Source organism: Cyanistes caeruleus, chromosome 5 (assembly GCF_971803275.1).
Source record: "Cyanistes caeruleus chromosome 5, bCyaCae1.hap1.1, whole genome shotgun sequence".
Classification (NCBI taxonomy): domain Eukaryota; kingdom Metazoa; phylum Chordata; class Aves; order Passeriformes; family Paridae; genus Cyanistes; species Cyanistes caeruleus.
This window is the reverse complement of record NC_141705.1, coordinates 60,317,170-60,342,217: the sequence shown is the minus strand read 5'-3', so window position 1 is coordinate 60,342,217 and position 25,048 is coordinate 60,317,170. Positions and strand designations below refer to the sequence as shown.

The following is a 25,048-nucleotide window of genomic DNA, read 5'->3' as shown; positions in this document are numbered from 1 at the left end:
AGCCCTGCTGTTATTTAATTACCTCCTCACTTCTCTTTAATAGTCTTACCATATCACAGGCAAGGTTTCCTTGGTTTTGATGAATAAATTGTTTCTGACATGTTCAGGCTGCTCCATAGGCATAGTATGTTAACCCTATAAAGGTTACCAGTACTGACAGTGCAGTAACTGCCCCCAAATCCCATCGCATCTGAAAGATCCTGGAGACAAGCAGGGTATCCCTCCTGGATATCCTCCTGGATCACTGCTGACTCCTGCTGCTTCTCCCGTGCAGCATCTCAAGGCCACTGGTTGATGCCTGTTGGTTGTGTTGGCACACAGTGTGAGCAGAGCTCTCTTCCAGGGTGGGCCTCGTTTTCTGCAGGGCTGCATCCCCCTCTACAGGCAGGCATTTCTAGTTGAAATAATTTTCCCAGCTGGTGATCAAACAGGAGGGAAGTCTGCACTCTTTCTGACAGGAGCACATGCACGTATTTGGTTTATATTTTAAAATATGCAAATATCATATGCTTTGCCTTCTAAAATTTTCTGTTCTTAGCTATTTTAGCAGGATGTTGAATCCAGAGAGTTTTGCTGCCAGCATGGCTCTATTAGGAACAAGATTCCATTGGAAAAGAGGAGTATTAAATAGTATTCGAAGCTGGGAAAGTATAAACAAATGGACCACAATCCCCTTTGAACATAAATAAATAAATAAGGTGTGGGGAGTAGGTAGCCTCCAACCACTGCATGGCTGCTCTGTTCTTCAGCATGGAGTTGTGGGGGGGGAATATTCCTTTGTCATCACTGTCCCCTTGCCAAGACAGGTGTTAGATCACAACAGCTTTTTGTGCAGGTAGGTCACTACAGTTTGTCACCACAGTAATCCTGTATTTTTATTTCTTATATTTTGTCATCATTAGCACATTTCCAGCAAGAACGATTCTAAAACCAGTTCTGTACAAAATATATTTAGTTGTGGTGCCATCCAAGGTTAACAGCGTGGAACATCACTGTTCTGGGAACAGGGTTGTTCCTTGTAAACCTGCTTTACACTTTTCTTACCAGTCCTCAGGGATACACCTCCAGAGCCCTGAACATGAGTGTTGGGGCAGGGGTGTGCACTGAATTACAAATGAGATGCCTGTTTTAGAATCCTGTTCTGAGCTAATACCATGTGACTTCCAGCTCTTCCCACACAGCAGAGAATCCCAGAGCTTTTACTGCAACCTGATTTCCCTGCTGAACACTTCTCCCTTTGGTGCGTGGCAGGTGCTGTGGTCAGTGTGGTCCAGGCATGAGTCACCCACAGGCTGCACCCATGGGTGTCACACTTTCCCACCAAGAGAAATGGATCGGATGGCAACCTGCACCACTGGGCTACCTCGCTTCACAGTCAGGGCCATTTGGTAGAAAACTCAGGGTGGGTTTTTGTTAGCCAGGACATCCATTTGGCCCCAGAGAGGGAACCTTTATCCCTCCTTTCCACCCCTCAGTCAGGTCAAGAACCATGAAGGTAACCACATCCTTGTCAGGAAGGTGGCGGGGTGGTGCAGCCCATGGTGGCAATGCAGGATTCTCTCTGCTAACAGAAGCTTCCTGTTGAGAAACATTCACTGCAGAAACCGTGTGCTCCAGACATACAAGAAACAAGGTGCTTTGAAGTACAAATGCTTTATTGCAATGTTTCATTATTTACAGTACTGTTCACTTTGTGCCTGGCTGCTGCCAAAGTGCATTTGGTAAAAATGCTACCATTTTGGGCAGGAAAGCCAAATGATGGTAACAGCAGAAAAACACAACTGTGCCTCCTCACTCCTGCTGTCCTGCCTCTTCCCAGTCCTGAATGCAGAGAAGTTTGCTGCTCTCCCTGGGTATTTGGAACAACCCAGTAATTGCAAAACTTTGGTCACAAAGGATTGTCAGTTGTTGGGTCTGTTCAAGGTGATGCAGGAACAGGAATCTGCAGTCTTTCCAGCAGGACTTTACTCAGGATTCAGGGGTTGTAATGGTGTAACAAGACATCTTTGTATGCAGGGCTGTCACATTGCTATCTCAATTTTTTAATGGAAGTACTGGTTTATTCCAATTATCTCTCTTGCTGACTCTCTTTGGTTCATTTAAGGTTTTGAGGTTATTTATCTGCTCCCTTAAAAGAGCAAGTAACTCGAGAATGTTACCAGAGTTGCTACCGGATACTTAAAACAGTCAAGTCTTCTAGAGTTGTACTGAAAGTTTTACAGAATACCACGAATTTTATCATGCATTTCCATTTTATATAAAAATGGTGATTTAACCACCACTGAACCCTACATTTTCACACACTATCATCTCAAAATAGGACAAATTACACTGGTTACTTCAGGAAGGACGTCTCAACAGCAACTACTTTGGAGAGGGGGGTAGTAATTCCAAATTTCAAGGAAGACTAGAGAATTCCAGTATTCCAGTGGCTAAACTCAGATCTTTTAGACTGAGATTTTGAATAATCTTTCCAGCTTTCTAACAAGTTTATTAACTTGAGAAAATACTTTGAAAGACAGTTTTCAGACAGAATCCCTGCAATTCCACTGCTGGCAGCATTCCCTCTGGAGGTGAGCAGTGAACTTCTCTGCCTCAGTTATCTCAGTATCTCTCAGCATCAAGGATGTCATTACTTGTACAACTTGAGACACCTTCAGTTACAGAGCTCTCGTACAACTGGGAAATGTTTAAGACTCCATTCCAGAAAATAAGTTAAATGAAATGGCACTCAAGCCCTCCAGACAACACGTAGCAGGGCTTTTGGGGGAAGCTCAGCAGCAGTAGCTGCTGCTGGTCTCCTCACCACATGCCTGATTTACAGTTCAATATTGAGTCCTTGCAACAGCTACCTCAAACGATTCTGAAATTACAGCTTTCAAGAATGGGATAACTGCAGTCCTTGGCAGGTTTGCTCCTGTGAGTCACATGGGACTCACATTTATGCCACGTTTTAACAGGTTTTTCTGTATCGCTATTTGAAAGACACCAAAAGCTTTACAGTTGCAGAAGATACCATTTTCACAAGGAAAATTTACTGGATTTATTCCTTAACCTGCTATAAAAACACAGTGTTTAGAAGCTCTGTGGTGCCACCCTTGTAGCACTCCTTTGGAATTTGGAGGAGGTGGCAGAGCTCACATGCAGTCCACAACGTTGCTGGATCCTTGGCCCACATCCCGGATCTGGCTGCTGAGACAGGAGCACACGGCCACGCCTGCCCCAGCCCTGCAGTGTGACACAGAGCCCACGAGTTCCCACCTACGGGAGAAAAGAAAAATAAGCTCCTGCCCTTTCTGAGGAACCTGAAACTATTTTCTGTGCCTGAGATTCTATTACATTGCCTAGCTGTTCACTCTGCACAAAAATACACCCCATTTAGTGCAAAATCTCTGCAACAAGCAGAAGCATGTAGACTGTTACTGAATGAAAGGGTGATGAGAAGGGATAGAGAGGAGCAGAGGAGGAGGAGGTGCTTAAATATATACAAGACTGCCCTAGTGATATAAGCAGCAGCCCTGCATTGGTAGTTATGGATAGTATTCAATTATTAACCAGGAAACAACAGCTAGGCTCCTCCTGCACACTGCTTCTATGCTGCTGTGTTTTCATACAGGCAGATTTCCTTGTCTTATTAGGACAAACAAAACATTTGAAATTACCTGTTCACTATGGGATCAAATGCTTCTACTGTATTCAGGTACACGTTGCCATTATGACCTCCAACTGCAAAAATTTTTCCCATCAGTGTCGCTATGCCAACACCACCCCTTGGAGTTGTGAGCTCTGCCACATATTCCCATTTGTTACAGCGTGGGTCAAACCGCTCCACCGAGCTCAGGGGTGAGTTGTCATCAAAGCCACCTGCAAACAGCCATCACAGGGTCAGCTCTTGGCACTCCTGGTGCAGGGAATATCCAAGACTGGCATTATCAGATCATTCTCAGCATTCAGGGGGTACTGTCCAGCTCTCTCTTTATCCAAACTTAACAAGCTCCTAAAAATTAATCTAACAGCTCTTCTCACTGCAGAAACATCACCCAGAGAAATAATTTTCTTCTCAAGTTGCAAGGATTCTAATTTTATTATTTTTCTCCCTGAATTCATCATACTTAGAATGAAACAGCTTCCTATTTGGAAGAGGAAGAAACCTAATACCAGCAAAAGGATGGTCTCAATCTTAAACTTATTTTACTTTATGCAAAACACACTCTAGCACTGTTCTTAAATTACAGCATTGACAAATATCTGAATAGGAAAAAAAAAATTCATTTTCAATTCACTTATGTGCTTGAATATATATATGTTCATGTATACACATGTCAGAGCTTTTTAAACTATCACACCTGTGGCACACCTACCCAGCAGGAAAGCAGGTAAATACAAAGTAGCACACAAGACAAGCTGTAGAATAAGTGCAAAAAAAGGTAATGTTGTCTACACTCTACACAGAACAAACTGAAGTGCTTTGAAAGCATGTGAACTTAAGAATCGTTTCCTAAAAGGAAACTCAATAGTAGTGAGTCTTGAGAGGATTTTCTAATACAGACATATTGTCTTGAACAGATCAGCCCTCCTGAGATGCGGGTTAGGAGCTGCTTTTCATTTCCTTGCTAACGTACCTTCATTTAAGTGTGCCCTGGCTGTGCTTGCATTCTTCTGCTCAAGAACACCAAGTACAGGTCAGCTTTATCTGTTCCCGGTTCCTCTAGCAACAACAGCCTCTTCCAAAGCCCAGCACTTGGCAGCAGCAGCAGCAGCACTACAAAATGCCACATCCCTACTCACCCACAACATACAAGCAGCCGTGGAGCTCACTGACACCGTTCCCAGCCCTTCGCTGACCCATTTCTTTCACTTCTATCCACTTATCCAAGTGAGGATCGTATTTCTCCACACTGGAAAGAGATGCTACACCATCATTGCCACCCACAGCATAAACATGGTTCTGGAAAACAGTTGTACAAAGATTATTTGTGATGTAGCTGCCTTTACTCAGCTCTTCCATAAGAAGTGTTGAAATTATAGGAAAATGTGGTATATCCACTTTCATTTAAGAATCCCAACAACAGATTTAACTATCTAACATAAATGCTATCTCTTCCAATGAAAGAAGTACAACAGTTTTGTAGTGTTGCAGCTGTTTTTCAGAGCACAGGGGGATTAAAGTAGAGCACACATTTGTTACCTTTCAACACAGTGACCATGACAAACCAGTCCGGTTCTGAATGAGATAGGAAGCATTATCCATGTCATTAGAAGGGTACTCCTCCCAGTACCTCAAATACTGGTGAAACAGTTCAACTTGCTGTGAGTATTAGCCTACATATCCTCACTTTTTGCACAGGATTTTGATGACCAGAGGTGCTCAATCCCACCAGCTGCCTTTTGTTTCAGACCTTGTGTTCTGCCTTGTGAATACAGCTTTGAAAAGCAGGTAAGCTCCCCAGCTGGCCCCGGCCCTGGAGGAACCAGCCACTCACCACCAGGGCTACAGAGCCGACACCTCCCCGGGGAGTGTTCATGGAGGCCACAGTGCTCCAGCGATCCGAGTCGATGTCGTAGCGCTCCACGTCGCTGAAGCACGTGTTGTCATCCAAGCCCCCGATGGCATAGATGGGGCCGCCCAGGGATGCCAGGGCGATGCCTCTCCTAGAAAACCACACCAGCAACACCTTAGTGCAAGTCCTTAACCAGAGGGAGCCACACAGGAATGGCACCGGTTTCAAACTAGGGGGAAAAGAGTAATGGAAATTCTAAAAGTGACATTTATAGTAAATCATGTCGCTGGCCCTTTGCACACCTGTGTCCTTTAGACTGGATGTCAACTCTAACAACAGCCAAGTCCTCTGCTCACATACTTAGACACATGACATTGTCTTAGATACCATTTCTCTCTTTTATTAAATCTAAAGATGAACTAAAACCTGCTGGTTTAAACTTTGCTGGTATAACTGGCTGCTACCATTTGAGAATGACTGGGGGTGCTACTAATACGTATCAAAAGGCAAACCTGTGCTGGAGATTAAATAGCTGAACTCCAGCAAGATTTAATTGCAGTTTCTTCCATTCTGGCCTTTTATTAAGTGTTAAAATGAAGGTCAGATTTGTTTCTACTAAATCTACCAATATGAGAGTACAATCAGTACTATAAAATTAAAAGTGTGGTCTAGAATGTGAGCATTAAGTTTCTGCTCTAACCACCAAGAGAGGTGATTTACCATGTTACTGACAATATTTTGTCTCAATAATGACAGCAGGTTCAGAGATACCGAGGCAGAAGCAAGGGAGGCACAATCTTTCTACAGAACAAACATTGTGGCAATACCTTGCTTATCTTAAATTGCCTCAGCAGATAACACAGACACCACTTAATGGTGGCAGTTTGTTTCCCCACTAAGTATTCCAAGACCTCCATGAATGGGAAGAGTGGAGCTGGGAGGTACCCAAGGCACAGCAGCCCTTTAATTTACCTGGGTACTCAGTAATAAATGTCACAGAAATCTTGTTGCTGAGACCATGCCCTGGGGTGATGGCAGGAGGAAGTAGAGCAAGCCACTTCTAGGAGTCTGGGTCTTCTACTTTAATTAGGTCACAAATAGTTTTCAGACTTAAGCCATACTTAATATTTCACTCCTACTTGTACATGATGCTTTGAAAAACAACAAAAAACAAAATGGAATACAGAAGAGGGGCACTGATTTATGTAACAGCAGAAACAAAAAATTACACATCTATGAGTCCAGTAACTCCTTAAAAGGAGTTTAATGTCAAGGCAAATTAAATGTCAAGGCAAAAGAAGTCCTCAATCTGACTTTCAGATGGCATACTTCTGGTCTTTTGTGTGAAAAACATAGGCAGCTATTTATTTCCTGGTGTAGTATTTCACTTTCTAAAATTTTCACTATGAAGTATTTCACTTCTCATGTTATGCTAGCAGTTCTCTCACTCATTCTTAAAAAGAGCAAAAACCCCAGAGAACCAGTTCATCAATTCCAAGTTGTTTACTGGGCACAGCAGAAAGGCCCTGGATACCAGAATGCAAGCATAGCTGGAGTAGAAGAGTTCCCTGGTCCAGAAGCCAGCTCCTCCAAAAAAGGAACAGAAGGGTAGTACATTCATAGCATAAAGCTCCAAAATAGAGGAAAGAAATTCCAAGAAATAGAACAGTTTGAAACCCCAGAAAAGGCAGGACAGACAGGATGTTTTTCAGTATCAGCAAGAAATGGCACATCACAGGCTAGAACTTGGTGCATGGGACACATATACCTCTTTGTGTTCATTGATGCCTTCATCATCCACTTGTTTGTGAGAGGATCAAATACTTCCATGCTTCCTAAGTGTTCATTTCCATCATGTCCACCTACTGCGTAGATTTTACCTGAACACACAGACATCTTTTGATAAGGAGATTGCTTGGCAACATTTCAGTTTTCATTTATATAACATCCCTGCCTATGTGGAGATAATGAAGGTCAAATAAAGGTTAAAGTTTTTAAATGTTTTCAATATCAGAGTTTTATATGCTGTACTCAACCAGAAATCTGTCCTAATGTGAACTTTTACACAAAACTTGAGATTCTGTAGACAAAAAAATCTTCCTGTAATTTAAGTAGTGCAGGTCAAATAAGTTTGGACACATGTACCAGTCTCTCCAGATTTTCTATGGAGAAAAATTATCTCTGTTCTGCTGCAGCAACAGAGGGGCTGCCACCTTCAAGAGGAAGCTGCCTTACTTACTAAGCTAAGCTGGACTGCACAGATCTATTTTCAGAAGGTGGAGACTCAAAAATAAGGGTAGATCTGCTCTTGGAAGAGTTATGGTCTTCCAAGGACCATAACTCTTTCCACATGGATTTAAGTAGGAGGGGAGCCAGTACAAGTACTAGGAAATTCTGCGTGAGTGCTGGTAAGGCCATTTCTTTATAAATGGCTTTTAAAAAAGTAAATCACCTGCTTAAGGCAAGAGGCTATATACAGATCACTTGGGCTGGGAGCAACTTTAAAGGTCATTTAGTCCAGCCCCTCTGCCATGAACAGGGACATTTTCATTTTCAGGTTGATCAGAGCACCATCCCGTCTGACCTTGAACACTTCCAAAGACAGGACATTTACCACCTCTCTGGGCAACCTGTTCCAGGTTTTCACCAACCTCACCATAAAAAACTTCTGCTTGATATCTAGTTTGAATCTACTGTCTTTTAGTTTAAAACCACTATCTTTTGTCCTATTACAACAGGCCCTACTAAAAAGCCTGTCCTCATCTTTCTGGTAAGCTCCCTTTAAAGCACAGAAAGGCCACAATAAGGTCTCCATGGAGCCTTCCCAAATCTGAACAGCCCAGTTCTGTCAGTAATGTTTTTTCCATAAGTACAGTCTCAGATTGGCTCAGGACCAAACACTCCTTCAAGGGGGAGAAGCCTTACTAAACTGAAGACTATCCAACAATTAAGCAATTAGTTTACTACTTGTACAGCTGGTAGAAGTACCAACTCAGCAAAAGGAGCAAACAAGTGCCTTTTGCCTGAGGTTGCTTGAATAGGGTTACTGACCTCCCACGGAGATCACACCCACATGCCTCCTCCTGCTGTTCATTTCAGGGCCGAAGAACCAGCTGTTCTTACTGATGGAGTAACACTCGATGCTGCGGAAGGGGTCACCTGATCCACCTCTGCCACCGACACAGAACAGCACGCCTGGAGAACACAAAACAGCTTACCACAGAACTATCAGGAGGATGGGCAAAAACAGCTGTATAGAAGAGCAAACTGAAAATTATGTAGTTCGGGAGAAGTTGTATTCCACTTCAAGGAGTACAGTCATTGCCCTTCATAACTGGATACTGGCTTTTGGCCTTTGCTTGACATGCTGCTATGGCAATTAGCTATCTATGCTCTTGTAAAAACAATTCATATTTTATATATGCTTTTTGTGATTTGGCTTAAGGAGATAAATCCATTGTTTGTTAAATACAATGATGTAGAAATTATGATCTGTGGTCAACATTCATCACTCAGTTTTGGGGTAGGTTAGTCAAAGACTTTAAAAGTTAGCTCAGCCTTCAACACCAAACGATAACTACCCACTGTTTTCAGTACAGCTTTGAACAGATTGCCTGGTCATAACATACATAACAGCTCTGACTTTAACACAGATAAGAGCAAATCAGAAAAAATTATTAATGCTTTAAAGAAAGAAAATGACTGCTAAAGTTCTGCTAGGAAAATGCAGCACATTACCAAAATATCAGAGAGGTACATAATGGCTTTCCCAATTTTGCATTAGGTCATGAACAACCCTCGATATCAAGTCATACCTGCTTGATATTAAGACACCTGCACAGATGTGCTGCCTTTTCTCCACACCACTCCCTACTGGGTAACCAGACACACATTTAATTACCAGCAGTCTGCTTCCTTGGTGTTGTGCGAATGGAGTACTCAAAGTCAGGCACTGCCCTGCTGCTCAGGTGAAGGTGGTAGTTCCTTGCTTCATCCAGCAAATCCCTACATTTTAGATTCTGCTTGACAATCTCTTCCTTTGCCACAACACCCATAAGGAAACAAATGGGCAAGAGAGGCAGCCGTACCTGACACAGAAATGAACACAGTTGGAGAAAGTGGCTCAACTGCTGAGTGTCACCATGCAGCGCTGCACATGCACCAGCCGGCAGCTCCGGAGCCAGCTGGCAGCCCCATGCTCCTCAACCAGGAGAGTAGCTCTCAGAGTTGTTCCAGACAACAGTGATATGAACAGTTCTTTTTGCTGATAATGTTTGCTACAACCATTTGCATTTCCGCCAGAGCAAAGAAGCGTCCCTTGGCCCAGTCTGTGTTGAGCAAGGAGACAAGCTGCTGCCCATGATGCATATGCACCTGCCCAGTGTGATGCAGGCAGCACCTGTGGCTTTACCAGGGGTTTATCAGGTTAATCTGCTGTTGGGTATCAATCTTAGCTCACTGCTATGCCAGTGTAAGAGGGCTTGTGCTAAAATGGTTCATTTTCTTTGGGTGGCAAGTCAAAAAGGAAACACTTAGTCACCATGAAGTAAGTGGCTATGAAGGAAGTATTTCTAGTGCAATAACACCTTTCTCTAAGGCAGACTTGACAGACTTCAAGCTTAAAAAAACCCGTGATAATTATTGAGAGCTAATTGTTTCCATCTTTAAATCATTCCTGCCATTTATTTCAGCAAACCTTTCATCCTTCTTCGTAAGACAAACAGTGCAGAATCAGAGGCAAAGATGGGCCACATGTTAGTGGGGGGAACTGAAGCAAATCTTCACCTGACTTCCTAAGGTTTGGAGTCATCATTGTCAAGCAGCTCAGTTGGCTCAACAGCAATGGTATGGAAGTCCAGCAGCTGCAGTGCTTCTCAGAGGAGCAGGATGGGGCTCTTACAGCACTGACAAGCATCCCTGTCTTGAAGCAAGCATGCGTCTCTGCCCGTTCTTCCTCACCTCCTTGCTTTCAGTTCCACTTCCTTTATTTTGGCCCAGCTTATTTGAGGCTACTTTAAAGCACCTCTGTAGCCTTGCTGACAGGCTCCTAAGGTTAGTGATGTGCTAAAAACTCCAGGCTGTTAAATTCCGAACCCCATTATAACAGTGAAACCTATAAGGCTGATTATGACATGGATAATCACTGTCTAGAAGCCCAGGCATGTTTTCTGCTAGCAGTAATGTTCAAGTCAACAGATGACTCCATATGCTCCAGAAAATAGCCCATATTTACAAGAAGGAGTTTATTTTTTCTTTGCTTGAATCCAGTTTCCATCAACATCTGGTTTCCATCGACAAAATGAAACTGTTAATCTCATCTGCCAGCACAACTGGGAAATAAATATAAATATCTTTAAAAAAATCTTTAATTATACTGCCTGCAAGTTTATGTATAGCATAATAAAGAAAGGGTTTTTGTACCAAAAACCTCATGCTAGTCTAGATGAAACTGAAGGTTTTTGGAAGACAGCTAATAGACCACTGTCATCTTTTCCTAGGAAATGCAAAAAATTATTCATGAAGACAATGACAGCAGCATCTCAGAGGACCTCTCCTTACTCACATAATGCCAATATTATCAATTCAGCCAAATGCAAAATAATCAAGTTGGAGTTCAGTGACAACTAAAACTGCACAGCCAATCCTACCTGCTAAGACACATGGAATGTTTTGCAGCATGTGGCATGCAAATCCTTCCCAGTACAGGCTCCCCACACCTGTGTCAAATACTGTGACACAACTTAATGTGACACATTGCTCTTAGTTTACTTTCCTAGCCATCCAAGAAAATGCAACAGCTTTGCCTCCTTTCTTAAGTACAAATACGTAACAGCAAGGGCGGCGAGCAGGCTGTAGGAGTGGTAAGCCAAGTGAAGTGATGGTTTTATATTCTATCTGTTTTATGTCAGCATAAAACATTTTTGCTCAGCCACAGATGTAGTTTTTTGTTGGTTCCCCATCTCCCAGCCATAAGCATAAAGTGAGTACTCTTCTCTCTACAGAAACGGGAGAGTATCACTTCTCTCTGATATTTAAGAACTCTAAGTTGCTTCCACTGTCAACTCCCAACCCTGAATACCGGATGAGGCACCAAAAGCTAAGAACATTTTTCACTTTAAGATCTACCCAAGTGCAAAGAGCTGATTACACAACTAAACCAGTGATGAGACAGGCATTTTGTGCCTCAGTCTGCCCTACCTGTGCAAGGATCTCATCCAGCCATGTAGCATGATGCTGGGGATTGGCCAGCAGCCACTTGATAGCAGCATTGTAAACTTGCTTTTCATTTTCAATATTCAGGTCACTGGAAGACAGGAGTTTATGGAGGTGCTGTGGTGACACACTCACAAAGTCCTCACACTCCATTACTTCTGTGAAATGTTCACAAGCAAACTGATCAGCCATGTCCATCAGGTCTATGCGGTTGTGGCTTTCAGCAAATGCCCTGACTGCCAGGCAGTTGGAAGGGTGGAAATGCAGCTTCATGTATTCACAGCAGGCTTTGGCCACCAGTTCTACCTGCAGGATGCAGGCAGCGTACAGGAGGGGCTGCACGTTGTCCACCGTCAGCGTGAGCTGCGAGGAGTATGCAAACTTCACCAGGTCCTCGATGGCATCACCATCAAAGTCCCTGATCTCGATCAGCTTCTGCTTGGCTTCAGCCATTTCTGAAAGAAACATGGCTCGGAAGTACGGGATAACGCAAGCCAGCACCAGTTTGTGGCAGGCGATTAGCTTCGAACCAACCTGAAAGAGAAAAGAACAAAAAAAAAACCCCAATATTTTACTGGAATGTCAATTCTGGCTGTGAAAGAAGGAACAGTGAAGCTGAATTCTGGACTCCATCAGTTTTGTCTGTATTTTGTCCACACAAATTAACCTCCTTTGTCCTGTACTTCTGACATAACATCCAAGTATCGCAAGGAATTCTAAGTTGTAGCTTGGCCATGAGAGTAAAGGAAGCAACAGCACTGAACTTGTCTTTCTTTAAAAGCCTTATGAGGCATCTTTAGAAATATTCTAGATGGGAGGAGACTGTTAGACACTTGTTTTGTATGTACTCAGAGACTTCAGGGGAGAAAATTAGAAAGGGGCATTTTCAGACTACTTGATTTAGATTTCTAGACTTTACTACTGTTGAGGAATTGATGTCTATAGAAGCAAATTTATGTAAAAACATAAGAATAACAGCTATTTCAGGGGTTATTAAAAGCTACTGATCACTTCAATAATTTTAGAATCTTTACCCACAAAAACCAGTGTACACCCCATAAAGAAAAAGTATTTCTCAAAATTCTGATCAGAAAGTGTAAAATAAACGTTTAATGTACAAAATTCTATAATTCTACTACATCAAAAAAGAACCTAAGAATTGAAGATAAATGAATAATCCACTGGTTATTTGTGTTCCAGGAGTGCTTTCTTACAGCCTTTGTCATTCTGGACTAACATAAAGGGATGGCTGGATGACAAAAGCAACCAGTTTCCCTGATAGACTCAAATTACACGTTCATTTTCAGATGAAGGTGTTACAGAGAGCTGTTGTGGACTTAAAAAATAAAATGATACTAAATTATAAAGGATATTTTGGATGTTTTTCTAGCTCTGATTCAATATTCAATTGCTCTATCTTTTTAAAGAGTATGATCAACACCAGGGTAACCCACCTGGTGAGCAGTGAGTGGAGTAGAGAAAGCAAACACACAAGCAAGAGCATGCAGATTAAAAAAAAAGGAAACAGATGGATGGTTCAGTGTGATTACTTCAGATCACCCCAGAAGGAACAATTCAATTCAGACCTACGAAATGAACAAAAAGCAAACCACCAGGAGAAATGCAGATTATATTCATGTGCCACTCTCCACCTTCTAACAGCCTTCTAAGTCTGGTCATATGACAGCAGCAGGAGAGTAGGTGAAATCCCAGAATTTAAATCTGTGGAGCACAGAGAGTCTTCCTGTGTGCTCCCAAGGCTTATCACTCTTACAGCACCAGCACCCCAACTAACTACAGTACTGATACAGAAAGATGTGACCAGTGGTCTGCTATTAGGGATTAGTATTAGGAAAAGCTCCTAGGCTATTCTTACATTTGGATACTTGTATTCTGCCCATCATCCCACTCTCTAATTAAACCTTTATTTTTAATTAAGTGGCTTTACTATGGAATCCAAATCTAATTAATTTCAAACTACAGAATGGTCTGGGTTAGAAGGGACCTTAAAGGTCATCTCATTCTACCCCCTGCCATGGGCAGGGACACTTTCCACCAGCTATCTGGCATGTCCTTGCTATTTTGAAATTGGAGTTCCCCTCCAGTTACTATCATATTTTAGGAGCCAGCAGATAAAACAGTAACTGGTCTGATGACAGCAATGCCAGAATTGCTCACTAACTCAGGTCACACACAAAAGCAGAAAGTTCAGTAGAGAACTGATTATTCTTAAAACATGAGTGAGGCCTGAGCACTACTGGAAGAAAAAATCAAGCCCCCCTGAAAATTCTAATTCAAGTACATAGCAGTTACTTGAAAATCCCTGATTTAGGAAGCCATACAATAAGATGTCCACAGGTTGCTCTAGCCTTCACTGGATGCCAAGTCATATCATCTAATATTCTTAAGTTACCAAAATAGCTCCACACATATCATACAAATGAACATTAATAGAAGCCTAACTTATGGAAAGTTAAACTGCAGCCCCAGGAAAGTGTATTTTCCAAGGCAAGCTTCCCTAGCAGGAACATGCATTTAATTATGTTTATAAAATAAGACTTTGCTTTTTTTTTGCTTTTTTTTTTTTTTTTTTTTTTTTTTTTGCAAGGGTAGGTGGAGAGGAAGGAAGGTAAGAATGAGGTCAACAAGATAAGAGATGAAAAGGGTTGGTAACACTACGGACATACACATATGGACATACATCAAGGATTTTCTCTGTTCATATCTAATAGTCAAAGTATAAGGCTAACAGCATCTCCTAAAGGCATCTGTCATTTGTTCTTGGTTTAGGAACTGTGCTTTATCACTATTCCTTAAATAACCATCTTGCATACTAAATACAAATTTATTGTGATCAAGATGTAAGTAACATACAGCTGAGTTACAAATAATGCACCAAAGCAATGCTATGCAAGAATCATAAAATTTCCTTCCTCTCTCTCTTCCTTTACTCTTTGATCAGCTGTAGAATACAACTGTCTGGGGTTTTTTCTTTCTTTGAAGAATGCTGGAAGTTAGACTTGTTCCAGAAACCCTGTTTCCTGAGAAGAATCTAGCAAAACAACACAAAATGCAAACATGGAGGTAAAATTGGGAATGAAAGTATATTGAGAACAAAGAGGCTACAAGGAGCTGGAATTGCACAGTACTTAGTGACCAACTGTGGGAACTTGCTTAGAAGGTAAGTGACCACATGACTTTGTGGTTCCTCTCCTGGATTGTCAGTATTTTAAGTATTTAAATTTCAGCTGTAAACTTCTTAAATAAGGAAAAAATATGAGCATCTTTAGAGCTCACATCCATGCCTCAGATCCAAGAGGTACTCTGTGGCTTCCACACTCCTGCCAATATTCACCTCCCAACACACTTAAACTGCACCTTAATCTTCAGACTGAAACGTGCAATGGGTATGTGACAAGTATCACCTTCAGTGTAACATCACAGAGCTCTCCAGCTTCAAAGAAGTGAAGAAGAGAGCTGTGAAAATCCTTCCAAGCCTCATTTGCCTCAAACACAAAGACATCATCATCCCCATCACTGCTGGAAGGCCGAGTTTGTTGCTGCTGCTGCTGCCGCCGCCTTTTTCCCTTTATCAGATGTTGTTTTGCCTGCTCAGGGACCACGGATTCTGAAGCCATTGGCTGTGTCTTCTCTCACTGCATCAATCTTCAGAACTCCTGCCAAGATAAAATCCAGCCCATCAGCAGTTAGGTCCTAAAATTCAGTTCTGTTCATCTTCCTGTTTAAAAACACACACAAAAAAAGAAAATGAAGACATTAGGTAATTCTAGTACTTAACACTTCAATTACATTGTAATACTACCTATGATCTTACTTGGGGAAGGTGGAGAGGAGAAGGGACAAAATAGGAAACCCACAGCTAAAAACCCCATGTAGGTACCTTTAAGGAAAGCCATTATTTATGAACTTTCCCACACTTGATAAAGACATGAAAAAGAAAAGGCAAATATGAACCCCAGAATCATAGAATAGTTTAGGTTGGAAAGGTTGAAGATTATACAGTACCAACCTTCCATTAGACCAGGCTGCTCACAGCCCCATCCAGTCTGGCCTTGAACACTTCCAGGGATGGGGCATCTGCAGATTCTCTGGACATTTTCCAGTATCTCACCACCCTTACAGCAAAGTGCTGCTTCTTAACATCTAATCTAAATCTCTCCTCTTTTCATTGGAACTGTTCTCTTTTGTCCTATGACCACCTGCCTGTGTAAACAGTAACTCTCCCTGTTTTTCATAAGCCACCTTGATGTGCTGGAAGGTACTCCAGAGTATACTGAGAAGCATGTTCCTCTTACACTGACTACCTTTGCTTTTATGCTTTTTTAGTTAATTTATGGTGCATTCATTCTTCATTTTATGCTAAGAGTTAATGGCTGCTATAATTCAGGGACTTCTGCTCATGGACTCTGGTGTTGGAGGAAGTGGACTGGCCAAAAGAACGAAAAAATTCTTCTGCAGTAATAATTTAAGTCACACGTCTGGGAGCAGAGCTGATTCTCCTCTGGGAGATTTTGAAAGTGTCCATGCCTCTTACTAAATTTACAGCTCTTCATGCATCAGTACTGGAGAAAAAGCAGGAAGTGACCTGAGGCAACCGTACTTGTTCCTGCTGTAGGTCACAGGGTTGCTGCCTGCTCCACATCCTATGTGCTGATAGAGCTGGTGGCTGCACTGCACTGGACAGGTTAAAGTGAGATCAAACACAGGAATATTTGCCTGTGGTGCTTTAAGGAGGTAAGTATTCTTCCTTTAAAAGATATGTAAGAGAAAGATCTTACTTCTTCCAAAACTACAAACTAGCTGAAAGATACTATGGATCATGAGAACTTTATGCAGTTTATAGCAATGAATACCTTTTTCTGCTGAAAACTTAAGTCATTTGTCAAATCTGACATAATGAAGCTAAGATATTTTTCTAGTTCATGATGATATTTTGGTTCTCAATCCTCCATGACTGGTACTCATGTTTAACATGCAACAGACAAAGAGATCACTATTAGCACTGAGATCTGAAGCTGACACAGAGCTTCAGACACAATCTCCTGAAATGATAAAAATTAACATAGACAAACAAGAGGGAAAGGACTGATATTGAAATGCTGTAGAGCGATGTTGAAAGGCATCGTCTGTTATTCATTCACACGATAATGTAGGTAAGACACAGCATCTCTAGCCTACACTTGTAGGGAACTCATGCTTATTTCAGTCTTTGACTGACACTCCCGTTCCACCACTCCTGCTTACTCACACCCAGCCATTGCTACATTGAGTTAAGACACTGCGTATTGGATACATACTAAGTACCCCCTTGATATTGCAGGGAAAGAAACTAGAACTGACACCAGAGAAAAGCAGTATTTACTCGGGCACACAGCCATAGATAAGAAAATCACATCTGTGAGGGTGTGCCCAGTATTGTGATATCAAATACATGTATGGGAACACAAGAACAAGTCAATTACTGTTCCTCAGGTAAAGAGAAGTTTCTGCAATATGTTAAAAAGTAACATGTAATAAAACCGTCAGAAATATTCAGACAGCAATAGACTGACATACTTCAGCTTTCTTCTGATAAGACTAGGTGGCAGGCAGATTTTTATTGTTTCCCCAAGTAAACCAGTTCAGGAGCATCTTGTTTCTGTCATACACCAGGCCAAGCAAATCTTTTTAGACATCTATCTCCAAATCCTCCACTGGTCTTAATTACAGCATCTCACAATTTGAGTCTTCAAATAAATCATCATCTGCTCTGGGCAGTACCAGCTGTAGCCATGTTTTATTTGCAGAAAACACTGGCTTGGGCTCATCTTTAGCCATATGCCTTTCTGTTCTCAGATTTTAAATGAAAAATAAATTAATTTTAGTAGCACTTGACTCAAGATACTAAGTTCTGAAAATCTGAAGATCACTCCAAATCATCAAAGGTCAGTATATTTCAACTTCACAAACTAAGAGAAGAGCCATTACAGATTTACTCCCCTAATCAACAATAATTCAACAATAACATACAACTGCTTGAGGTTAGTTTAGTCCTGGATGAATGGCACACACACACACACACAAGTCTTTCCTCTCTAGAACAAAACGCTGTCATGGCCATTCAGAACCTCAATTACATGCTCCCTTTTTTCACCTTAAGTCTTCCAGTCTAATATTTTGACAACATTAAGGGTGTAAGTGAACATCACAAGTGACTGCCTCTAAGGAAACTAAAGGAAGTGCCTCATTTATAACATCAGGTATAATTCCTTGTAAACAGCTACTTGACACTTTTCATGAAGAAGTAGCTATCTGAATAAATAAAAACCAAACAAACCCCACACATGTTTACAGCTTGCCATCATTAGCAAAGACCCAGTCAGCAATTTCCTTGTTCAAGTTAAATAATTAGAAATACTGATGATGTCTGCTATTCTCAAGAGGGCAGCTGTTCCAGACCCCAAAGTCTGTGCTGTGGTCATCAGTGCTGGCCCTCAGGTGAGGGACTGAGGATCCCCTCTTAACTGCTCCTCAAACTTACAAAAGCAAGAAAGGATGGAAGGTCAAAGCACAAACACAAAGCACAAAGTTCTAATTCAGATAACATCTGAATTCAGTTATGGATGCTAACAATGAGCAAAGGCAGACAGCACAGTGCCTGTGGAAAAGCAGGCCACATAACTTTCTCAGTCTTGCCTGAGAAAGTGGCCTGGGAAATCATAAAGAGGAATTAAAACAATCCTTAGAGATAGAAAGCAGCCTTGCAGGTGCTGTTTGTCTCTTCCTTGTTTTCTTGCAAGAGAAAGCCGAGGGGTAGTGAACCCCACTGACCAATGATGGTGATGTGTTAGTTTACTAACCAATGAGAGTTTTACTTTTCTGTACTTTCATGTAACAGTCTATAGAAGATCTGAGGTTATAAACCTTAAGGGAGGAACTCTCCTGTTCGACTCACAAGAGAGTCTGTGTCATTCTTCTCGCCGTTCCCAACAGTGACATTCAGTAACATCTGAAAGTGACATGATTTTGATTCAGACATTCTAGCTAAATCTTAAACTGAATAAAGTGTAAAATTTCTCAAGTCACATTGACTTGACATAGACAAAATACCTCCATTTTGAAGCAAAAATAAATTGAAGACAATAGGCAGTGGTAGGACATGCATAACATCGCTCTGTTTTCCCCCATCACTAAATTAAATCCCAGGAATCCTGGCCGACAAGCCAATCTAGATGTTGGAGTACATGTCCTCCTTTCCCCTGTGGAGCACCTTGGGAGGCAGTGTCCCAGAAAGAAGGGATCATCCTTATTCTTTCTCTGACACATGGGAGGAAGACACTTCAGTGATACAAAACAAAACCACAATTGCCACTATAACAAAAACTAGGCAGTGTTCAGATAAGAGGCATTATAATACCTGTAAATCCAATGCTCCTTATGATCAGTGGTACTGAAGCTGGAAAAAAAGTGGCAGAAGTGCAGGAGAAAAAAAGACACAGATGCAGTTTCTCCAAGTATCCTGTATGTAATTTTGACTACCTACCCCCAAGATGAACTAAAATCACATCATGATCTGTGCAAGAAAGGGTGGTCAGCCTCCCTCAGAAAACAAAAAGGCCTTTTAATTGAGGGAGACAAGAAATTTGCCTTTGTAGCATGGCTGTGTAAAACTAAGTTGTCTAACACAGAGCCTGTTGAGTCTCTGTGGGTAATGAAATCCTCTCACTGATGCCCACAAGATCAGAACAGCAGAGGCAGCAACAAGATCTTCTCCAGTTTAATCCAGCTAACAGCAATTTGAGTTGTTGTCTTGTGCTAAGAAAACTTGAACATTTGGAGAAAGGACAGCTGGCAGAGCTAAGGAAGACAGAAGAGGGAGAGAAGTGGGAAGGGCAGGAGGCAGCTGCACTGCAAACTGCAGACAAGCAGCAGCTTTGGCAGGGACTGTGCCAGCAGCTGTTTTACTGCTCAGTCTGGCTACAGCTGCACCATCAAGATGGAACATGGGGGCAGGGGGGAAACTGATCAACAAAATAGTGTAGAAAAATCCTCAGCTCTCCCCCGTTCTCCTTCCTCATCTTTAATTGTGGAGACTTTATGCTAAACTGTTCAGATGCCCACACTAATTAGATCAAATCAAACAAGGCTGGAAAACATGGGACTTTTCAAATTACACATGGTATTACAACTCTAAGCCTACCACACTTTTCAGCAGAAAGTTATTTAACAGAAAGGAAAAAAAAATAGTCAGCAACTAGCTATCTAACTGGTTTTGCTCATTTAAAGCCACCAGGATTGCTTTGGTAGAAACACATAGAAAGGTTTCTTAGACAACACTAATATACATGAATAATGATGTTATTCATGTCCTACCACTGCCTATTGTCTTCAATTTATTTTTGCTTCAAAATGAAGGTATTTTGTCTATGTCAAGTCAATGTGACTTGAGAAATTTAAATCCTTTCAGCATTTTCAAGGTTCTTTGCAGCAAAAACTGACATTATTGTTTTGTGTTACTTGTCACATCACACAGGTAGCTAGTGAAATGGATACAGCTGGCACCATCTCTCATCTGTATGTATAATCAAAACCCCATCAGTGCTGCAGACACACAACCCGTGAATGAGGACTGCTCTTCCTTGGAAAAATGCAACAGAAAAGGCGTTTTCTGAAGCACGAAAAGCATAGTCAGATAAAATTTCATTATGGAAATAATTCTTCCTGGCAGTCTCTTCATGCTGTTTTGAGACTTCTTCCCAGCTCCCTTTGATTCAATGCTCAGTGAACTTCTCCTGAGGTTTAATCCCAGTTTCCATGAAACACCAGAAAGGTCACCTCTCTCCTGAGGTTTATAGAATGGCAGGTTGACAATTTGTTTAATTTTGCATCATAAAAAACAAACAAAAACCTCATATGCCATGATTTATTTATGCTTAGTTTACTTCAGAACAACCAGCAAAACCCCTCAAAAGTGACAAAGCAGCAAAGCAGGACTCTGCTTTGCAGATACAGGAGCAACTAAGGCATGGTTTATTTATGCAATGTAAACTTGAGAAGACCCAAAAAGTAGAACACAAAATAAAAACCATTGAAAATCAGTGCAATGGGAGCATAGTAAAGTGCTGATGAATAGATACAAAAATTTAACTAGCCTACTACATTCACCAGAACACAGAACAGTCCCTTACCAAGGAGAGGTACTATTGTCTTCTCTGATAGACTGTATTAAAAATAACAATAGTTTAAAAGTCTCTGCAGCAGCATTTAGTCCAGCCATTCCCAGGAAGTATTAACAGAAAGTAAAATTATTTCTAGGTCATTTGGCAGCTTCCTTTATCTTGGACATATAAATCAAGGCATAGCAGAGCATTCCAGAACTGTAGCCAAACAATGCCTCCCATGCACACACCAGTGTCTTCCTCCCAGGACTCTGTCTTGGTTGCCAACCATCATCACATTAATCTAGAGCAGAGATTCATATGAAAAACAGCTCAAACCATAAAGCATTACCACCTTCTTTTTGTCCCAGAGCTGCAAGGCTCCTTCAAAATCTGACATCAAGAGGTGGCAGAGGTAATATAAAACAAAAGGCTTCACAATCCAAGATGCTACAACCATTGCAGGAAATTATTATTACAAAATCTGTTTGGTGAAACCTGCTGGGGAAGAACTAAAGCACTGGCTAATATGGTACTGTGCTGCCTTGCATCAAATTACTGGCAATCATTACACAATGATCCTGTCTTCATGTGACCAGACTGATTACATCTGCCTTTACAAATAAATGGCCAACTAGAAAAATGGATGCCAGGCTACTGACATCCCACTAACCATTAATAAAATAAATGAGGTCATGAGCACACTGCACAGAAACCCCAGGCACAACCCTGCCACGTAACAATGCAGTCACACTTCTTTCACAGCACAAGAGATTACAAGGGATTCAGCCCAAACTAACCCAAAAACCTCAGACCGCATTGCTTGAATGTGGCTGAGCCTTTTGCAGCTTAACCTTCATTTCCAGCAAAGACCTATGAGACACGTCTGTTGTGGTTTTGACAGCGTTTGATGAGCTGTTATTAGTTGCTGTGGTACTTCTCCATTGTGTGATTTGTTTCTTGATCATCCTTGCAGAAACCTTTGCAACCAGCACAGAAATCACAGAAAGACAGGTTTCTCTGAGTTTCATAACTTTTACAAGTGTAGGATATATAAGAATGACTTGGGCAAAGAAGAAAACACAGATACACTTCCCAGTGGCCAGTAAGCAATTGTCTTGAGTGGAGATGGGAAGGAAAACCTGTTAAAGGAGGAAGGGAAGCCAAGCAGGCAGTTTCAAGAGCTGGGGGAGCTGTGATATCTTAAATTCTTACTTATTTGAGAAGGAAGGAGAAGCTAGGAACTCCTGAGGCTCTCCTCAGTAGCATTCGACAATTTCTTGCTGGTTTTTTCTTAACACGAATATTTGTTTTGGGGTAAGCTAAGTGACTCGTTATCCTTTACAAGATGCCGATAGTGAGCTAAGGCACTACCTTTGGCTGTGGTCTCCACACGGAGCATCTTGAACCGTGTGGAATCCCGGCTTATTTAATTTTTAAAGAACATTTATCTCCTTCTAGAATGGTGCAGCCGCCGGGGCTCTCTCTGCGGGTGCCTTCGCAGCACAAGTCCCCCGACACCGAGCCCGGGCACGGTGCCGCCGCTGCGCTGAGCACAGCCCAGCCCTGGTAACCATTTGCACTGATTCCACCTTAACCCCCCACACACCGGCGCTCGGTCCGGCTCCGATCGCGGCGATCCCCGTGGGCGAGGAGGGAGCCGGGCCGGTCCCGCGGCCCTCCCGGGAACGGCTCCGCTCCATCCCGCCCTGGCGGAGCTGCCCCAGGGTTAGGAGCCCACGGCCGTACTGCGAGGAGGGGGAAGACCACGACACGGCCCGCCCAGCCGAGCCCACTCCCGGGACACCTGAGCGGAACCCGAGGGCAGGGGGCGCGTTATATAAGGGCGGGGAGCCGCCATGGCAGTACGAGCGCGGTACGAGGGCGCAGGAAGGTGGGGGAAGGGCGCGGAGTGGGATGGAGCCCTCCACCTGCGGGGGAAGGGAAGGCGTGAGGTGAGAGCCGGGGTGAGCCCCGCGGTGCCCCCCCGGTGGCCGCCCCGCTCACCTGCGCTGCCGCTGCCGCCGCGGCGGGCCCGGCGGAGTGCCCGCCGCCCGCCAGGGGGCGCGCCGCGCGCATGCGCCGAGGGGCGGGGGCGAGGCGGGAGCCCGGCGGCGCTTCCCGCGCTCCCGCCTCCTAAGATGCCCTCGGGAGGGACGGCGCTATACCTTTGCTCAGCGGGGTGTGTGGAAAATAGGCTTTCCTGGTTCTTTGCGCACGAGAGGCCTAATCTTCAGCGGGAAGCAGAAGCAAGCAGAGCAACGCCTGAGAAATAGCATCACCCTGTCCCCCCAGTCAGTGCTGTCTCCGCCCCTTCATGAGGGGAAGCCGTGTGAGGAGTGGCTGAGGTCATCTGGTCTGTTCAGCCTGGAAAAGAGAAAACTGAGGGGTCCCATCGCAGTTATAGCTTCCTCGTGAAGGGAAGCCGAGGGGCAGGCACTGAGCTCTTCACTCTCCTGAGCAGCGACAGGACGCGAGGAAACAGCATGAAGCTGTGTCAGGGGAGGTTTAGGTTGGGTATCAAGAAAAGGTTCTACCCCCAGAGGGTGGTTGAGCAGGTGGAACAGGTCCCCCCGGGAAGTGGTCACAAGAAGCGTATGGACAAAGCTCTCAGGCACAGGGTGTGACTCTTAGGGATGTCCTGTGCAGGGTCAGGAGTTGGACTCGATGATCCTTGTGGGTCCCTTCGACATCAGTGTGTTCTGTGATTCTTTCATTCTGTAATGCAGATCAGAGTGATCCTGCTTCAGATTTTGGAGGAACTGCTCTCCATGAAAGAAGAAAGAGAGAAGGATGTAATGCAGAGAGAAAAAGGCTGTACCAGCTCTGGTCTCTACGAATGTATATTTTTTATATATACGTATCTCATACAGAGAGATACATACAGTATCCTCCAGTGCAGGAATGCATTTCCCCAATACACAGTTCCCCCTGGTTTGATTCACTCTCTTTGTTAGCACCCTTCTCTGCCTGTGGAATAATAAGTGTAAGTCATTTGGTCAAAGCTTGACTTAAGAACTTGAAAATAATTGCCAAGAAACTTTTGCAGGCTGTTAGAACCAAAGAAAGACCTCATGAAAGAAATAGGTGCCCTGGGGAGTATGGAGTCTTCCTTGCACAAGAGCAAGCATAGTTTGCCAACTGAAAATGCCCATCACCTCCAGCCCCACAGATTAAGATCCCAGTAGATTTCCCAGTTCCATACTTCAGAACTGAAATATGGACTGGATGCCAAGATCACCTCTACAGATGCACATAGTAATTCTAGGATTTCGTTTTTTCCTGAACCCAACACAATTCTGCTGAAAAGCAGGAAGTATCTGAGTGGCTGGAGCTTTGCAGTTCCACACAGAGTACACATATACTGTTTTTAGGAGGAGATGCACATCTGTTTAGGAATCTTTAAAGGAAAAAATGTCCAACTAAATAACACTTTTATTTGAGGTGGCCCATTTGACAAAGAGACAGAACACTGTCCATGAAAATATGGGGATCATTGTTATCTCAAATATATCTGATGGGTTTGGGTTGTTATTTAATTCCACAGAGGTCAGAGGCAGTGAAAATTCAGTGGGAAGCAGCTGAATTTATTTATATGGCAAGCTTATCAAAATGTTGCCCTAGTTGTGATCGACCCAACTCATTTTAGGTTTTGCATAAATACATCTCAGGAAATTCCTGTTCAGCAATGTCTTTTTTTTTTTCTTTTTGTTTTCCTGAATATGAAAATTTCAAGCAATCCTCCCCAAGTTCATCCATGTATTTGAAAGGTACTAACCTGAATGTATGTGGCAGAGATGCTGCTGTCCATGTGAAGTTTCCAGAAGGCTGGAATTGGACAAAGTGACCTGTACAGACTTGTGTTTTGCAGATTTCCCGTCCCCTTCTATCACAGTATGTGCTTTTATTCCCTATTTGCCTCAGAGTTTCTACATCATATATCCACAATGTCCAGACTTGCAGCTGCTTTACTTCCCTAGACTGGTTCTCTTCAAGATGAAAGCCTGACATTTAAAAAGTGCTGCGGCAGGAAATACTACCTCCCAGCTTTCTCAGACAAGCACTGGGGATTGAAGCAAGGTCTGTGAAAAGGTAGAAATCATTAGTGTGCAGACTACTGTTCTAAATTAGGAACTTTGTGATCTTATTTCTGGCTTTGAGAATAAGTGATACAGC

At 42.7% G+C, this 25,048-nt stretch overlaps 1 protein-coding gene across 6 annotated transcripts; it reads right to left on the bottom strand.

The window, feature by feature from the left end:
• Window positions 1-1,637: 1,637 nt before the first annotated feature.
• Window positions 1,638-23,206, bottom strand: KLHL8 (kelch like family member 8). Of its 6 annotated transcripts, none has more exons than XR_015286955.1 (10): window positions 22,880-22,985; window positions 15,140-15,453; window positions 11,700-12,248; window positions 9,403-9,589; window positions 8,553-8,696; window positions 7,270-7,381; window positions 5,484-5,652; window positions 4,623-4,948; window positions 3,663-3,864; window positions 1,638-3,261 (listed from the first exon to the last, which is right to left on the bottom strand). XR_015286955.1 is itself a non-coding variant. In XM_086889663.1 (10 exons), the coding sequence occupies exons 2-10, from the start codon at window positions 15,350-15,352 to the stop codon at window positions 3,138-3,140; spliced, it is 1,860 nt and encodes a 619-aa protein (XP_086745789.1). In that variant the 5' UTR covers window positions 15,353-15,453; window positions 23,041-23,206; the 3' UTR covers window positions 1,638-3,137. The 6 variants fall into 6 exon arrangements, 4 of the variants coding, with proteins under 4 accessions (XP_086745789.1, XP_086745790.1, XP_086745787.1 ...); XR_015286956.1 differs by having other exon boundaries at window positions 15,140-15,391; window positions 22,880-22,953; XM_086889663.1 differs by lacking the exon at window positions 22,880-22,985 and adding an exon at window positions 23,041-23,206 and having other exon boundaries at window positions 4,789-4,948.
• Between the last annotated feature and the right edge of the window lie 1,842 nt (window positions 23,207-25,048).

Bases quoted from the DNA above. Each gene is read 5' to 3' on its own strand.
- KLHL8 (XM_086889663.1), bottom strand. From the start codon at position 15,352: ATGGCTTCAGAATCCGTGGTCCCTGAGCAGGCAAAACAACATCTGATA. The intron at 9,590-11,699 runs GTAGGGCAGACT...TTTCTGTGTCAG, and splicing joins TGGATGAGATCCTTGCACAG to GTACGGCTGCCTCTCTTGCC. The intron at 3,262-3,662 runs GTAATTTCAAAT...TTTCTCCCGTAG, and splicing joins TTTGATCCCATAGTGAACAG to GTGGGAACTCGTGGGCTCTG.